The sequence below is a fragment of the Cyrtonyx montezumae genome, unplaced genomic scaffold (assembly GCF_038088225.1).
Source record: "Cyrtonyx montezumae isolate F1298 unplaced genomic scaffold, pur_monq_1.0 scaffold_11, whole genome shotgun sequence".
NCBI lineage: Eukaryota > Metazoa > Chordata > Aves > Galliformes > Odontophoridae > Cyrtonyx > Cyrtonyx montezumae.
The window spans coordinates 1,046,405-1,064,384 of record NW_027071837.1 but is presented as its reverse complement, the minus strand read 5'-3'; the positions used below and the strand labels follow the sequence as shown (position 1 = coordinate 1,064,384).

General features: G+C 56.0%; 1 protein-coding gene across 4 annotated transcripts in view; it reads right to left on the bottom strand.

Moving 5' to 3' along the window:
- EDA (ectodysplasin A) overlaps positions 1-10,721 on the bottom strand; it is a 47,713-nt gene extending 36,992 nt beyond the window's left edge. For all 4 annotated transcript variants that reach the window (XM_065729214.1, XM_065729215.1, XM_065729216.1 and 1 more), the window contains exon 1: positions 10,403-10,721. In XM_065729214.1, the coding sequence (XP_065585286.1) occupies positions 10,403-10,681 (279 nt within the window). In that variant the 5' untranslated portion in view covers positions 10,682-10,721. The remainder of the gene's footprint in view (positions 1-10,402) is intronic.
- Between the last annotated feature and the right edge of the window lie 7,259 nt (positions 10,722-17,980).

Below are 17,980 nucleotides of genomic sequence, written 5' to 3'. Positions count from 1 at the left end.
AGGGGGGTCTTCCCACCCTGATACCCCAAGTGCCCTGATGACAGCCAGGATGAGCCTGGTTCAACCCAAATCCGTATGGCGGGGAAGGGTTCTCCTGGATTTAGCACTGTAAGGGCACTGTGCTTCCTCAAAAGATGAGCATCGTGCAAGAGCTGGAGCTGTGCAGATGCACTTCTCTGTATGCTCTGAGCGACGGCTGTCTGTGTGCATCCCAGTGCCTGCTCAAGAGGAGCAGAGGGAAGCCTTCAGCAGCTGTGGGGCTGGGATGGAAGGTGGGATGGAGCTCAGCAGTCAGGGGCAGTGCTGCAGAGCCACTGCCGAGTGCCATGGGTACTGTGGGATGTCTTTCCAAGAAACAGGCAAGCCGGGCCAGCCATGCTGCCCAAACATCAAAGCAGAAACTAAAGAAAAAACAAAGGTCAGAACGCAGTGATGCCCCCTCTTCAAACACAAGTGCACGAGTCCTCGTGCTGACCGAGCACTGCTCTGTGAGCACACGGGGGACAAACACAGCCGGGTGACAAAGCACTGAGAGCACACACACGGGGTACAGCTCCAGCTTGCCCCATCCCAAGCACACAGTCACTCGTGTTAGGGACCAGACAGCTGCCCTCTGGATTTGCCATTTCAAGCACTGAGCAGGATGAACTCATCGTGGTTTCCCAACCCCGCGCTGGGGCTCCGCGAGCTACTGGCAATGCAAATAATAAGTGGTTATGCAAATAAAACTGGACCCAGGCAAGAGAAACGCGCCGGCTCTCACAGCCCCATCTGCATCCCAGCACGGATCCCAATGAACTTTAAAATCCTTATTGTCACCACAATGGGCAATATTATATTCGAGTTTGGATCTGTTCCTTCAGAGCATTAGCTCCCATTTGTAGATATTTTTAGATTTTCCTATCCCACTCCTCATTATGAAACGCCGAGCTGCGGATTGATTTATTTCTTAAAAGCAAGTTGCTGCTTTCCCAATAACAGATTTAACAAATTTGTTCCACCTGTTCAGTTATGCTTCCAATGTCTTTTTTGTGGTTTCATTGAAGTTTTTTTTAATCCAAACCTCAAAGCCTCCAAACCCGGCATTAAAAGACAAGCTCAGCATCACCACCACCACTCGCAATTCAAACGCTGCTCCAAATTACTGCAAGCTTTCATTTGTAAGATGATACAGACAGCAAGATTATTCAGCTCGATGGCTGCGGGCACCAGCACACGCTCTCCTACTGTAACACCCACCTCTGCTCTCCATCACCCTGCCTAACCCGAGCACTGCACTGCCAGCTGGGGATTCCGAAGCATTCAGCCCTTCACATAATAACCACATGCCAAACAGACACTCATTAACCATTGCATTTAATAAATAAATAAAATTAAAAGTTTGGGAGGGGGTTTAAGAACTCTAATGCAGAGAATTCTCTGCCATCAGGTATTGCTGCAAAGAGGAGCTTCAGATAATTACACAATGTTCTCGCCCACCTGGGGAACAAGCAAGCACAAAGCAACAAAAAATGGCACTAAGTTGGGATTTGACCCCTCCCATGGGGATGGGCTTCCAGGAGTCACTGGCCCAAGGGTGGTGGGGACCAGGTTAAACTTGTGCAGGGCACAGCAGCCACCTGGCCTTGGTGTGGGTCATTCTGCTTTGAGTTGACACCTCAGATTCCTCCCCAGGAACGGTATTTCACAGATTGCATAGATAGAAAGACTATCATGGTGGAAAGAGATAATCAAAAATAGATGTAATGCTCACCCGTGTCCTGTGCTTGCAGTGAAAAAACTCCAAAGGGAGCAAACTCCAGACAGAGACCCTTCCCCAGTGGTGCTCAGCCCTTAAATGAGGTCTGGGAGAGATGGAGCCAGGCTCCACCCCTTCTGGTCACACAGGTGCATTGCCTTCACCTGTGCTCCCTTGGCTGACTCAGTGCTCACCTCAGCTGATCCATCAGTGGTTCAGGCTGTGATTCAACAGTTCCCATACAATACAACTCCAAGAACCACTTGTCAGCAGTATTCTAGAAGCAGCATTCAGAGGCAGCCACGTGCTGGCAGGAGGTGTAAGCACACAGGTGTGCAGAAGAGGCAGCCAACGAATTCCTCATAATTTTATGTGCAACAACTTATGTCACAGAAGGAAAAAGCAAAGTGAGGATCCTGTAGGGAATAACCCGATGCCTTTCAGCCTGCACTCATGATAGTGGAAGCCTGAGAAATTAAGGGTAATCTGCACTTGTTCTTTCTTAGCATGGAGCTGGGAAACAGCAAATATTCACTGAAGGGATCCTCAAAGTGTGCAGCACTCATAGCGACAGGCTCCACCTGGCCAGCAGGAAACATTAAAGCCACCAGCTCTACACATCTCACTTTTACCTCCAGTAACACCTGAGGCTCCAAATGACCACAGCGATGCTCCAGAGGCTGCACCCAGGAGCACAAGCCATCGTGTAGCTGAAGAGCACTCAGCCCAACACAACCCAACCATCTGCCTGCTGCCTCTGAAGCAGCACAGCACAGCACAACATACCTAGAATGACAAACGAGCACTATGACAGACTGTCCATCATCCTGCAGCTCCAACTGCCAAACACCCTCACCAGCCCCCAGCCTGCCTCCCACACCACAGCAGCTTCCTGTAACAGCCCCTCCGAGCCACTCCTCCGAAGAGGTGAAAGCCACAGGATGGTCTCTTTGGTTACTGAACTGCTGGTAACCACAGTAACACTCCCCACAAAGGCCTGAGACATCCCAGCCCATCTACTGGTCCCAGAAAACCTGAAAGCCAGGGAGGAGAACTCGCTCAGGGTTTCATAGCCACAGGCTCCCATCCCAGTGGCACTACCAGCAGGAAGCCACCAGCAAGCCAAAGCAAGGGGCTGCAGGGCTGCCCCCTTGTAAAGCTAAGAAGAGATGGAAAGTGCAGCAATAATAGCAGAGTGGCACAATCCTGCGCTGCAGCAAAGGAGGACAAACCCAAAATGCAGCAACTGCGGGCAAAGAAATGAAGAAAAACTGCTTACCTTTGGAAGGTGGGCAGGAATCTCCAGCAAGACACCCTCACCTCCACTGCCAACCCTTAAATGAGGGCTGGGAAGGGGTGGATCCTTCGCTGCATGCAGCTGAGCTGCCCTGGGCCAGCCCTGCCCTCCCCCCAGGTGCTCCATCACTGCTTCAGGCTGTGACTGAGCATTTCTGCTGCACCCCTGCATTCCTCACTGGACCTTTCCCTAAAGTACAACTCAGTCTGGGGAATGCAACGTGTACTTCTCGTGAAGACATCTGAACACTGAACATTAACAGCATCATTTGCTGGAAGAAAGGCACATACACAACCCTGACTGAGGCCGCACTCCCCTGGCGCCAAGCACTTCTGCTTACAGTCACAACTGGAGCACCACGCCTCGTAGGCTCTTCTTTGCACAATAATCCTCCAAATCCACTCCTACAGACACGTGGCAGTGCTACCACAGCATCCTCGGTGTGCCCCGGACCGACTTCAACGTCGGCACATCTCTATCACAAAAATTAACATTGAAAAGAAAGGCGACTGCTGGATCAGAACGAGTGCTGCTGCTTCGTGGTCTGAAAGAGGAACATCAGCTTCGCATGGGACAGTGCCCCCATGTCTCACAAAGGCAGCTCTGCTTCACTGCACGCAAGCTCTCCGTTTTTTTTCCTCCATATGAACCATCTAAGCACACTTGGCCTCATTTTAATTAACTACTAAGTGCCAAGGAGTCAAACAAAGAGCAAAGTAATTAGTTATCTCGAGGCATCTGCTCACAAAACCTGCAATGTTTTCAGTTGCTGTTGTTCTTGGGGTTTGGAGGAAGCACAGCTAAGGATAACAAAGCCCGAGGTGAGCACATCAGCGAGACCTCTCCTCGCAGTCACAGCCCCAGGGCACGATTTCTGTTCACGGCATAAAAATCTGTGCTATTTGCCAGACTCGATAGAGCAGACGGATCCAGCAAGAGATACCCGTCGTTGGGAGAGCAGGAACGTTTAACCATTGAGTGCCCGGCTCAGGCGAGTCACTTGAAGGCAGTGATGCCGGGCTGAGAGCTCAGCGACCACGCGTGGCCATCCCTGAGCATCCCCAGCTACCGGAGTCAGCGCCCTGAGGCCCCGCAGCATCCCGCAGGGCGGAGTGGCAGGCGAGGGAGGAAAGCTGACGGCTATTTGCTGCACCGAGCCTAATTTTCCTTGGCAAATTCAGCCCGTTGCGAGAAACGCGCGCCAGACAACTTGGACCAGCAGAGCCGAGCCCGCAGGAACAACGCTTTGTATTTAACATTTGAAGACCTCCACTTCGAGATCTTATCCCACCGCTCCAGAGCGGCACACGTGGATCTGACTGAGGCTCCCGATGCAGCGCCCGTAAACGGCCCGGGCTCCGCAGCCGCACAGAGTGCTAACGCGGTCCGCCTCCGTTTGAAGTCGGAGTCTGCTTTTATCACACCGTGCTGCTCTCGGCTCCGTGACTCCGACAGCGGCTGCGGCATTTGGGGATAGCGCGGGGCCGAGGGAGCGCGGCACGGCACGGTGCCACGGGCACCTGGCCCGTGGGCATCCTGCATCCTGCTCCGAGACACTGGGAAGTCAACCCTGGTGCACAAAGCACCTGATTTTGGAGTAGCAGGCACAGCCCAGTGCAGCCTCGGTGCGCAGGAGATGCTGATGGGCAAGGCACGGGGCACAGCTGCTCCAGGCCACTACAAACCCGGCACCCAGACAAGCACTGAACTCACCAGGAGCCCACGCAGCACTGCCTGGTAGCGCTTCTGACAGCAAGACGGTGTTTCTCACTGCCTGCTGTCCCACCAGACCTAAAGAGCAGAGCAGGATTGGTGCTGAGCCTCCAAGGCCCTCACTGCCCAGCCCCTGAAGGCTTCACAGGGCACCACCTCTGCTCTCAACACCTCCTAAACACATTCAGCTGCAAGAGCCATCGCCGCTGTACATTAAGCAAGCTGTAATCACACTATCAGAAAGGCGGTACCCGCAGCAGCACTGCTGCAAAGCCTTCCAGCTGCCCGCATGGCAAGCTTGGTTCAGATTTTATTTTGTTTTGGGGAATGATTATTTGTTTTGTACACACTCCTTGTTTTGTTTCTCCTTATTTGCCGTTGCTTTTCCTTCTTCTTTTCTTTTCCCCAATGGAGATACCACAGCAGTCATTACATCACGACGCAATTCATCTCCAAGGATGGGCTTAGACTTAAGCAGCATCCTTGATGACAACAGACTGCTGCAACACTGCAGAGCTCCCCTGCACACCCACACTGACTCCCAGCAGCTCTGGTAGCACATGAGAGGGCCCCAAAACACAGTGCGTGCCACAACCAGCTCCTGCCCCACTGCTCCCTCCCTTCCAGCTGCAGGTGAGGACAGCTGTCCCCAGAGTGGCTGCCTTTGAAGCCATAGCACCTGAGAATCAATCCTCCTGCTGGGGTCTTGCACCCAACCAGCTCCCCTTTCATTTTATTACTAAATACAGTAATTTTCCTTCGTAAAGATTGAGTCAGCACTCAGGTTATAGGAAACAAGCACCACTGAAAGCACAGAGAAATGGCCCCGTGGCTCTGTGTGCTCCTCTGCATCACATGGAAATCACCATCAGCCAAACCAGTGCTGCTGCTGGGACCCGTCCCGGTGTGGGCAGCTGGGCACAACTCCCAGCAGCAGAGAGTGCAGCCATGGCAGAACAGAGCTGCAACCCATGCAAACTCAAAACATATCGTGGTAGGTTTGTAACCCAAAGATGACCAACAGCCACGAAAAGGAGACCCAGCACTCACTGGGATGAGACAGACACCTTTATGCTCCACCTGCTGCCTGCAGACAAGGAGGGCTCCTCCAGACCTCCAACCCAACTGCGTGCTGTCCCCATGTCCCCCCATGGGCACCGCTCAGAGACAACATCGGATTAACTGAGTTCATTACCACTAAAAAGGCACTATCAGCTCCACTTAGAAACTGTTTTCCTTGTGTGTTTTCACCGTGCTGCCTCCATACACCTCACCAACGGCAAACCTGCAATTCACATCCCAACCTTATTTTTTCTTCCTTTCTTTGTGGGAAGGAATGAAAGCTCAGGCTTTCCAGACAGAAACAACCCTTCCTAACTCTGGTAAGCCCAAGCTTCCACCAGCAGCACTCTGTGCCAGGTTAATAGCCCTGAGCTCAGCCCTGGCAGTACCAGGGCTTCCCTTGTGTGACCCCCATCTCCAGTACAGTGCCCCAAAATCGGGGGCTGAGTGGGCAGGGGAGCACCTGGCAGGGCAGGGATGCCCCACCGGGCCCTTCCCCGACTGCTGGAGGTGGGTTTGACTCTGGGCCACAATTTAAGCAACAATGCCACTGTCTCCCTCTCTTGTTATTTGACTCCAGAGAGATTTAAGGCACAGAGGTGAATGAATGGAAGAGGCAGATGAATGGGCGCCGAACAAAGGCTGCAGCAGGGATGGATGGGGCACCAGCACCCATTGCCCGGGGCACATTTGGCATTTAATGCCGTTTGACTGATGGGCCGAGGCTGTGGGAGCTACTGGCACGGTCTGTCTGCTGGGAAGGGGACAGGAGCAGCAGAGAGGGGTTGCAGGCTGACATTTGCTATCACTTCTGTGGCTCGGTCTATCACGATCCCTGCCCGAATTTAACCCAAATCAAGGCCACCTCCTGCACCCTTGCATGCTCCAGAGCAGCTGGTACCGGCCACTGGTAAGCACCAAAGTGCTGCAAGACCACACTACTGCAGAGCCACACACATCACAGCAGAGCCACGCACTGCACCCCACAAAGCCATCAGCACCAAGCAGTGCCCACAGTGCCCCGCAACGCAACGCCCGTGGCGACTTCACACCCTGCTGCAAAGCCATGCACAACCAAAGACACTGCACACCATGCAACACAGCTCTGCTCCGTGCTCTGGAGCACTGTGCCTCCTGCCCAAGCAAGCTCCTCACACCGAGCTCTCGTGCCCAAGCAGAAGGTGTGGGGGGCACAGAGCATGGCTTTGCACAGAACCCCCTCTGCCACACAAAGACAGCAGGCACTACACTGGGCCACATCTCTTGCAGACCCACACCTCACTTCCAGGTGCTGCTCTGTCCCTCCCACCGCAGAAACCACTGCTGAGGAAGTGCAGAGCACTCTGCAGGAGGAGCTGCGGCCGAGGTGCAGCCTGAGCCAGGGATGCTGGCACTTGCCATTTGGATCGCATTAGAGCGCTGGCATTTCATCAGTACAATCTTGCATATTTAGTACTTTGCACTTACAACAGAATTTTATTTGGCCTTATGGAAAGAGCTCATTTTAATATGCACACATCTGCTAGTAATTATTTGTTATAGTAGCGTTCAGGCCCAACTGGCATCAGCACCATCAGCACACAAAAACAGTTCGTTTCCCCAAGAGCTTAACAAGAGAGCACTTACAACTGCAGCATGTAAAGACTAGGCAGCAGTTTTATTTTCCTAACCTATAAAGACAGTGAACTATTTTCAAATTACATCCAAATCTCACTGCAATTTGTATTTGTGCACAATGAGCTCTGACAGATCCCACGTCCCCGGGGACACACTGAGCCCATTCACCGCTTTGCTCACACGGAGGTCACCTTCTGCAGCCAGAAACCTCCAGAAATAACATCCTCTCAAAGTGTTGAAAGACATTAAAACACCAAGTCATTAACATATAATGAGGCAGGATGGGGAGCTTCGCATGCTCTGAGCTTCTCAGGGTTTGGCTTCGAGTCAAGAAAAATATATGGGATTAGCAATGAGAGCAAAATTAGGATGGCGTGCAGCTTAATTAGCACTACAAGATACTACATGCGTACGGAGGAGCAGAGATGATTTACAGTACTGTGTGGTAAGAAAAAATCACATTAAAAGGTTAAAATCCCATCGGTCCGATGGAGCACTTGGTGCTGCGATCTCTGTGCTCACATGCTTTCCGTGCCCTGCTGGTGCAAGGGGCAATGAGCAACCTGCTCAAAGAAAAACCCCTTCTGTGCAACCCCCCGGGTGTGGGGGGAGACTGGGGCACTGGAAAAGCCCTCTTGGATCCCCACCCCACCATGCTCACCCCCATGGTGCTGGGACACCCTCAGTGACTTGTGACTCTGAGAAGAAAGTTCCTGCCATCCCACCTGAGGTGGAAACAAAGCAGAACCACTGATCCTTCAGATGAGTGGGGTTACTGCTGCCCCACGCAGCCCTCCCCCCCCATGCTGTGCACTGTCTGCTCTTTAAAGAAATGGAGCGTATGGACCGGGGCCAGATCTAGCACAACACGAGGCACAGGAGCACAGCCACGTTTCCTATTTGATACCACTCCACGACCCCCCCCAGGCACACGGCCCCAAACACCGACGCAGTCTCAGCAGTCTGCAGCAAAAGTAAAATCTCATTCGAGCTCCTAACAGGGGACGGGCTGTGGCCTGCTAGAAGCGATGCTCACAGCAGGTGCTTCCCCGTGCTAAGGTCACCCCACACCTGCTGAGCCCATCCCAGGATGCTCGTTTCCATCGGAGGACCTCCAGCCCTCCTGCCCCCACCACCACCCTGGGAAGCAGCCCCCCCCCATCACAGCCCGAGCGTCGTGCTGCAGCTCCGGATGCACTGCTGATGGACGTTTGCCATCACACATGCAGGGAGCACAGTGGGATCCTCCAAAACCCACTGCGATGCTCAGACGGCGCGGGGATGGTTTCCTGACAGCAGAGCACAGCCGGGGTTGGACACAGCTTGCTTCAATCCACTCCGTGCCACCATCACCGAGGGGAGAGCTCAGTGCTACGCAGCCGGGGCCGCATCCGTCCCACGCGGAGCTCCCCGTGCTCCCCAGCAGCAGGCGGGGCCCGGCTGCCACTCAGCACCGCCACCCCCCCCCCCCCCAACGCAGCCAATTAACGCAGCCAATTAACGCGGCGCTAACAAACTTTTAACCCAGAGGCCAAACTGCTGACGCAACGCCGCGCAGCTTCTGGGACAAAGATGTGCAGCACAATGCCTCAACCTCTGCCATGAAAAATTGCCCTCGTATCCTAAATTAGTTTCATATTTCGAATACCCCGTAAGATAGGGAAGCAGAGCGCTATCGGGCTGCCAAATCTCGCTCCTGACATGAGGTCATTGCTGGCGCGGCGCCGAGCGCGGCTCCTGCCAAAATCCCCAGCGCTGACCATCGCGGCCGCACAATAAAACCGAGGGGTCAGCAAAGGGGAAGGGCTTCCCATAGCCCGCGACACAGCGCGGGGACGGACGGGGGGTCCCGGGCTGCAGCCCCGAACGGAGCCGCGCCGCTGCGGGACGATGCCCGGGGGCTGCGGGGAGCGGCGTGCACTCGGGACCGCTTTACACCGCCGGTACCTGCTCAGGGCAGGCTGCTTGCTAACACCTCGTTTCGCCGCGGTCATCCGGAAATGAACGCATGAACGAAACGCTGCGGCAGTGAGGGTTGGGCTTTTTTTTTTTTTTTTTGTCAGCGAAGGCAGTGAGAGAGAGCAGAGAAATGCTCCAAATAAGACGAGCTGCGTGCTGTCAGAGCGCGGCGGGTGCCAGCAGCTCCCTGCCCGCTGCGCCGAGCCCTGCTGCTCGCTGGCGTGGGGAGCTTTCCCTCCCGAGCAACCGCTCCAACGCAGCTGAAAAGCCCTCAAAGGACGCACGGCAAACCGGGGACCAACTCGCAGCCCCTCCTCTGGAGCACTGCAGCTGCGTACAGCGTTGTTTGGGTCTCAGCACAAACTCGGAGACGGATGATCTCGGGCCGTGACAACGAGCAGACGGAGCTCCGGCCATGTGCAGCCCCAGGGCAACCCCAAACTCCAACGTGACCCCGAGCAGCTCGCTCCTTTCACGCTGACACCGCTTCAACGCGCGGGGCGGGGGGATGCCCGGATCATCCGGCTTCCCCACAGCCCAACTGCTGCTGACGCTTCGCTATCTGAAACCAAAGAACCCAAACAGCGCCGGGAGCGGCACCCGGAGGCCGAGCAGGAGGATGAGACTCCAAACCCACGGCTTTCTTTCCCAGCTCTGCCCGCACCGACGGCACACGCGGCTCTCCGCCCCACGGCGGGGGAACCCGCAGCCCCCGAAGGCTCCAAAAGGCCCTTCGGGTACCAAACCGGGGGGGCGGGGGGGGAGCCGGCACCGGGAAGACGCGCGGGATCCCCTCCCGCGCACCGCAGCGGTGACCCCGCACCCGACGGCGCGAACCGCGACGCGGAGCGGGCGGTGCCCGCGGTGCCTCCGCCGCCCCCCGCACGGAGGGGCCGTGCCTCCCGCAGCAGGTGTACCGCGGCGCGTCCCCTCCCGGCGCGGGGATAACGCCGACGGTGCCCGGGGACGCCGCGAGCCGTCGAAGCGGAGCTCCGCGCTGCCCGGCCCGCACCCACCTGCTGCCGCCGCTCGCCGCTCTCCGCGGGGCGCTGCGGGCGGACCGCGGGCGGAGCTCCGGGAGCGGCGGCCGCCGCCGTTCCGTCGCGTCGCGGCGGGGCCGCGGGCTGAGGGCCGCGGTCGCGGCGGAGCTCGGAGCGCAGCTCCAGGTAACAGCCGAGGGTGAGGACGTGCAGGGCCAGCGAGAGGGCGAAGAAGCCGAGGAAGAGGCGCCAGCTCCCGGCGCCGGCACAGGAGCAGCCTCCGCGGGCCGCCTCCCCCCTGCGCTCCGCACCCATGGCCGCGGGACGGAGCGGCGGCGGCTCCGCTACTGCTCCATGCTCGGCCGGGGAGCGACGGGGCGCCGGGGGCAGAGCGGCCGGGGCCGCCCCACCGCCACGCCAGGAGGCGGGGACGGAGCGGGGCGGGGGCTGCGGGCGGCACCGAGCGGGGAGGGGGCGGGGAACGGGCGGGAGGAGGGGCTGAGAGCCGTGAGCCGCGGGGGGAGTGGGGAGGGGAGAGGAAAAAAGGGAAAAGTGGGGAAGGGGAAACGGGAGGGAAGAGGGGGAAGAGAAGGGGGAAAGGAAAAAGGGAAGAGGGAAGGGAAATGGGGAAAGAGAAGGGGAGAAAGGGAAAAGGGAAGGGAAATGGGGAAAGACAAGGGAAAATGGAAGGGAAATGGGAAAAGAGAAGGGGAAAAGGTAGGGAAGGGGAAAGGGAAATGGCATAGGGAAAGGAAAGGGATGGGAAGGGGAAGGGAAATGAGAAAAGGGAAGGGGGAAAGGAAGGGAATGGGGAAGGGAAGGGGAGGGAAGAGAAGGGAAGGGGAGGGAAGGGGAGGGAAGGGGAGGGAAGGGAAGGGAAGGGGAGGGGAGGGGAGGGAAGGGAAGGGGAGGGGAGGGAAGGGAAGGGAAGGGAAGGGAAGGGAAGGGAAGGGAAGGGAAGGGAAGGGAGCAGTGGAATGGAATATTAAATAATGGGTTGGAATGGAAAAGAATAGAGTGGGGTGGAATGAAATAGAGCACTTCATCTGGAAGGGACCCAGAAAGATTACCAAGCAGCAGTTCAGGGCTAATCAAAAATTAAAGCATATTACCGGGGGCATTATCCAAATGCCTCTTGAGCACTGGCAACAAAAGCACGTGAGGCAGAGGTGTGGGGTTTGGGAGGGAAGGCTGTGAGAAGGCAGACCTGAGCAGGGGGTGCAGGGTGGGTCAGCGTGCCTGGGAGCGTGGGGCTGGGGGGGCAGGCAGCTCCTTACTGGGATTAGTGCAAGGGCACATCTGCAGAACATCCCAACGCAGAAGTAAGATAGAAAGAATAGCATGAGATCAGCTCGGTCATCTCAGAGACAATGAGGAACACGCACAGAAAGTATAAATCAGGGCCCTTCGGGTGGAGAAGAATAGCACAGGGGTGTGGGGACAGAGCTGCAGGGAGTGGGGCTGCAGGCAGCGGAAGGACCAACAGCAAGGGGCACAGCAGGGTGTCACCAACAGCAAAGGACAAGGGGGGGTGAGGAGGTGTCACCGTGTGGGACTGGGCAGGGAGGGGAACAGCAGGTGGAGGGGACTCTGCGAAGAGCAGTGCTGGCAGAAGGTTTGGGGCTGTTCTAACAAGGAGTGGGGTTTATTTAATTGATGTCTCAAACAACTGCCGACAGCGGCAGTGGGTGAGGTGGGGGAACAGGAGCTGGCCGTGTCCCTCAGTGCCACATCCCCACGGTTCTGGAGCACCTCCAGGGCCAATGTCCCCACCGCTGCCCAGCAGCTGTGACACACCACTCTTTTGGAGGAGAAATTTCTCCCAGTATCCAACCTGAAAAGAAAGCAGAGGGGTGAACTGCACTGTGAGCACTTCTGCCAATGTCTGGGCGCAGTGAGGACGGTGTTCTGGTCGAATCCTTTGGGGTTGTCTCCGGGAGTTGGTGGGACACAGCAGTGTTAGCAAATCAGAGAGGTGCCCAAAGCAAAATAGGGTGCAGAAATCTGCTGTGACATCGAGTGGGACGACCCTGAGTCCCTGTGGTGAGCTGCAGGACCCCCAGCAGCAGCGGGGGAGGGGGGGGGCTGCCCCCCACAGAGCAGGGTAAGGGGACGTGAGGCTCTGTGAATGCTTTGCAAGCACTGGGACGGAGTGTGGGGAGCGCGGGGGGTCTCCAGCACTCCGTATTTCATAGGCTGGGGCTGTAAAGAACACAGTCTGTGCTGCCTTTGGGGAGGAGGATGAACTAGATGACCTCTTTGTACTCCTTCCTAGACTTATTTTTCTGCAATAGGGATTATTATTATTATTATTTTTTGCCTTTAAGTTCTGTGCAATAGTCATGGAATTATATGAGAGTCTCTGTTTTCATTTAAGAGAGAAATGTTTCCCTAATATTTGTATAGAAAAACTGGAAGCATTAACCAGTACCAACCCTGACAGCTCTAGAGCAAAAGGCAAATAAAAGCAAATGGGCCCTCAGTACACAACACTGCAATTATTTCAGGAACATCTGTAATTATTTGCACACTTGGGGTTGGTCCTGTTTTTCAAGATTGAGATCCAAATGATTTAAAAACACTGACTTCCTCAGACTGGCAGTAGCCTGGCTGTGTTTTCAAGGGTAATTTATGTTACTCTTCGGATGAATTTCAGAGGTGAAGTGAGTCCCTGAGTACTTTGTACCCGTGCTCTTAGAGCTTAGTTATGGGGCTGTGGGCCGTGGCTTGATCCCACGCCGTGGAGGTGAGTCCGTCCCCCCATCCGTGGACCATCCTGAAGATGGATGAGTGGGCCATCTCAGCTGGGATCTCGCTGGGACGTGTGACAAAGCCCCAGAAAGAAGTACTGAGGAGCTCTTCCTACAGAATCCCACCCGTTAATGAGAAATCCCACCCGGTGACGCAGCGAATCCCAGACCTGAGAGGGGCCCTGGTGCAGTGACCACACGGCTCTGCAGAGGGCAGTTCTTAATCAGAGAGCAGCATCACTGCACCACGAGCAGGTCCCCCAGCCCCCAGGGCTGTCTGCTGGGGTCGATCGGGCCCAGCTGCCCCTGCTCTGTTTCCCTTTGAAAAAAAAAGAGAAAAATCCGGGAAAAAAGGAGGAATTCCAGAAATAAAGGAGCTGCTCCTGGCAGCCCACGTACTCCAGAGGATGGCTCAGGGCTGGGGAGGGAGGAACGCAGAGCCCACCTCTCTCACCCCGTGGGCTTTCCCCCCTGGCTCCCAGTGTGCCACTATTCCCAGCAGCACTGCCCCAGAGCTCAGGAGGCAGCCAGGAGTTTGGAAGGGCCCTCAGCACAACAGGGGCACCGTAGGGGCAGACCCAGTGCTTTGTTTTTTTTTAAGAGGTTAAGTGAATCTCCTCGAGGTATGCTGCGAAGCAGTTTTTAGCCCATTTCCCATTTGCGTTTTGGCACCAGCTGTTGTATCTGCTGCAGCAGAAGAGTAGATTTTAACATGCGTGACCTAAAAGCTTTGGAATTCGTGACTTTCCTTTGAGGAAAACTCCTCTAAACTGCAGGAAAGCCATCTCCCCGCTCTCACGGTGATGTTAGCAACCTTACCGAGTGGGCTCTGCAATCGCAGCGTCCCCAGATGCATCTGTGAGCGTTAGGACAAAGCATCCTGGTGATCACAGCCTCCAGCCACCCCTGCAGTTCGCCAGGGCTGTCGTTGTTTCTCGCGTTTATTGAGGGCCGTACTCCCGATCACTGCGATGGAGGCTGCGCCCAACTGAGCAGCACGTCTGCGTGGGGAGAGCAGCGTGGGGCCGCACCCGTGGGGGTTTCCTTCTGTCCAACGCATCCTGCCGTCTCAATCTGCAGCTGCACGGCTGCCTGCTGCCTTCCTCGAGCCCCCCCGGGGGGTGGTCGCAGTGAAGCAGCTCAGCTGCTGAGCGCTGGGACTTTATGTGCACGGCAGAGAGCCCTGTGATGGTGACAGCGCCGCACCCGCTGCGTTTTAATCCCTCTGGTCTGCTGTGTGCTGAGCATCACTCGAGGGGCTCCTTTTGCATCGTGGGATGCGGGAAAAGGAAGAGCAGGAACAACTGTTGTTTATGGACAGCGCTTTCGAGCCTCACAGTTATCAACATGCAGTAACAGCAACAACAACAAAAGGAGGAGCTAGGTCGGCTTGTGCCCCTCTTTGCAGAGATGAAGCAAATCAGTGCACGGACTGATGGGGTTTATTTCCACAGCCTTCCCCCCGCCCTCCTGCCTTGGAAGCTCTCCTTCCCACACACCTGGCTTTGCTTTCAGGAGAGCACACGGGGCTCGGGTCTGCCCAAGGAACGCTCAGTTCAGCCTAAACACAGCTCCTCCTGGTGAGGGCGGCCGGGACGGCGCTCTCGGTTCCGTCGCGTGTTTATTTATATGTTATTTGGCGATAATGAAAAGCAAATGTTCGGAATCTATTCAGTTCTTAAACTTTTATAGACTCATTGTCTTTATTTTTCAACTGTGCGGCCGTCTCTCAGCCTCCCCCCTCCCTCGGCCGCACGGAGCTGCAGCCGGTGACCAGCGGCAGCTGTGCTCTTACTCATCCTGGCTGCGGCACTGATATTCCACTCCGCGTTATACAACGGCCGCCCCCAGCCCCGGGCTCCCGAGCCGGCGAGGATCGGCCCCGAGGGGGATTCAGTGTTGGGAACGGAGGCGATAGGATCTACGGCCCGGAGGAGCGGAGGTTTGTGCTGTGTGCAAGGAGAGCACGCAGCCCGCTCTGCTCCTCGCTCGGCCCCCGGCAGCGATGGGACGGCAGGGCAGCTCTGTGCCTGGATGGATGAAGGGCTGAGGGATGCGTGCTCCGCTCCCCTGCCCGCTGCTGCAGCTCTGGGTTTGTTGTAGGAAAACCACCTCTTGGTCCATGGGGTGGAGGTCCCCACGTGCACCCTCACCCCTGCAAAGCAGAGCAGTGGGATCGCCCTGCACTGTGAGGCTCAGACCACAGTTTCCTCTGCAAACAACTTTGGTCAGTCGATGTTTGGTTCTGCTAACGTGTGGCACCTCTGCAGGAATGGTCCTGATTCAGTTATTGCCCACACAAATTATCCTCTGAAGGCACAGAAGGGCTGAAACACACACACCGCGGGGCGAAGGGCTTCCAGGGCACTTCCAGGACGTTTCCAGGGCATGTCCTGGTGCACCACCCCACAGCTGAATGGTGGAAGTGGGGTCACAGCCCGGGTGCATCTGTGCAGTTTGCGTCCTTCCTTCTAGATGAGGGGAGCTGAACCCCTGACCTCAGGCACCGTGCAGCCCAGGGAGCTGCACTGGGATGAGCCTGGCTCTGAGACACCTCGAGGTGACGACCCAAAGCAGACAGCAGATCCCAGGAACTTCGGTCCAAGCAGGAGCAGCCGTGAGAGTACATGGAGCTTCCTTCTGCTCACCCTGTGGCCACCAGGATCCACACACCTCCTTGGGCTGAGGGACCCCCCCAAAAAAAGGCTGGGGCTGCTGGCTGAGCGGGGGCACAGCATTTTGCAGCCTCAGGGCTGCTGGTGTGCGACAGCAATAACCCAGGGGAGGAAAGCCCGAGTGCTTGTTCTTAGATGTGTCCCAACAGTCACAGATTTATGTGAGGAGAAAGATCACAGGGCTCAGACATAATATCCCGTGGTAACACGGCCTTAAAGCAGCAATTTCCTCTTCAGACTCGGCGCTGGATCAGGGTTTGATGAGGGACACTTGGACGACTGGTGGAGGATTTGGAAGGAGGCGGCAGCCGCTCGTTAGGGCACGCAGCGCTCGCAATTAAACCTCTTACTACCAAGGCATGTCTCAAGCAGCCAACAGATAGTGCTGTCACGAGGGCCATTCTCCTCCGCCCCCCAGGATGGGCAGCGAGTGGCCAACGCAGACGTGTGCGTTTCATCTTGGAATTAACAGCAGAAAAAAATGATTGAAAAAAGAGCAAAGCGTGTAATTTTCATAACGAGTAATTCATTTGTGATTTTAAATGAAATGCTTTTGGAGGCGCAGGGATCGATCGGATGAAGACATCTGCTTTCTTTCAAGGAGATCTGAAGAGGTAAAACTTGACGGCTCTTTGTTTGAGCCTCCGCTATCTCCTCTGTATATCTCAGCTACGTTTATTGATATACAACGTTGACGTTTTTGCGATACTTTTAAGTCTCATAACCTTCTGTTTCAAATTCACAGTCTTCCACCACTGAAGCTATTATTATTTTTACCAGTCCCAGGGGAGAGCTCGAGCCTCTTTGGTACAAATTAGAAGGGCTTTCTTGAAAAAATAAATAAATAAAGATCCCCCCCACGCACACACACACACACAAAAAAAACCCATACAAAGAGGCCCTCGGTGTCTTCCCGTCTGCACCACGGCCGATGCCAATGCAATCAGCACTGCACGTGGGCTCACCCCGAGCACAGCTCCCAGACCTGGCTCTGCCCCAGCCTTGTTCACAGCTCGGCTGCAGGATCCGCCGTGCGAGGAACGGCGGCCGTTCCCCCAGGAGGGAGGAATCGAAGAGCAGGACGCTGACAGGCTGATGAATGCCAGCGTGATGGGATCCCTGGTGGCAGTGCGCTCCTCAGTGCGGGGATACCTGCAGCCTTCCTGCGTGTGGAGCGAGAGCAGAAGCACTCCTGGGGAGGATGGGGAACCAAAGGGTTCTGCAAAGGAGAGAACTGCGGTGGTGGTGGTGGAACGATCCCCCAGCACTGCGCGTGCCAACACCAAACTGCTTTGGAGCAAAGCCATCAGAGGGAAGGAGTCTGGGTAACGGGGCAGGGCTGCGGGGCAGGCAGCAGCAGGGTTGTAGAGCTCACTGGAGCAAACTGGGAGGAGCAGCAGATGGAGACCAAGGGCAGCGGGAAGAGGTCATCCTCAGCTGTGCATACATGGGAGCATCATCCATACTGAAACAGGAGTGGGGACAGGGAAGGCAGGGTGTAGGCAGGGCACCATGCCTGGGATGACACGAGGATGCCTCTCCCCAGCACAGCATTGGCATACAGCAACTTCTGTTACCCAGCTCAGGCCTTGTCGTGGTTGGTCACAGTGAGGGCAGTATTGATGTGATTCATCATCATTTGGGTTTACCAGGTCAGAGAGGCTCTGTGACCCTTGCTAGCATGTCACTGTCCCTTCTCCAAAGGGGAGAGCACCTCCTGCACAGCTCTGATGCTGCCCCGGGGCAGTGCGAGGGTCAGGTCACCCAGCACCAGGCACTGGGCACCTGGTGGCACACGTGGCATCCTGGGCACAGCACAGCCACTGCTCCTCTTACACCGCCGTGTTCACCTCCTTCTGAGCTCCCACCTTCTCCAGGAGTCAAATTCCCAGTGTGCAACGGCCTCCACAGCAAGGAACAGCAGTTAGCTGAGGATGCAGCAGGAGGCAGAAGGCTCCTCCTCCTCCTGAAGGCTCCTTCAGGCCTGAAGAGTTAGAGCTCACACAGACCACGCTGAATTCAAGGCATCGATGTTTCCAGTGAAGGCAGCTTCAGTATGGTGCAGACTTCCCTCAGTTACCAAAATCTAACAGAACTCTGCATGCCACGTGCAGTGCTGGGGTCATGAGCCAAAGCAAAGGAGAGCCCAGGAAGGAGGGGCAGAGCAAAGCCCTGTCTGGCTCAGGACA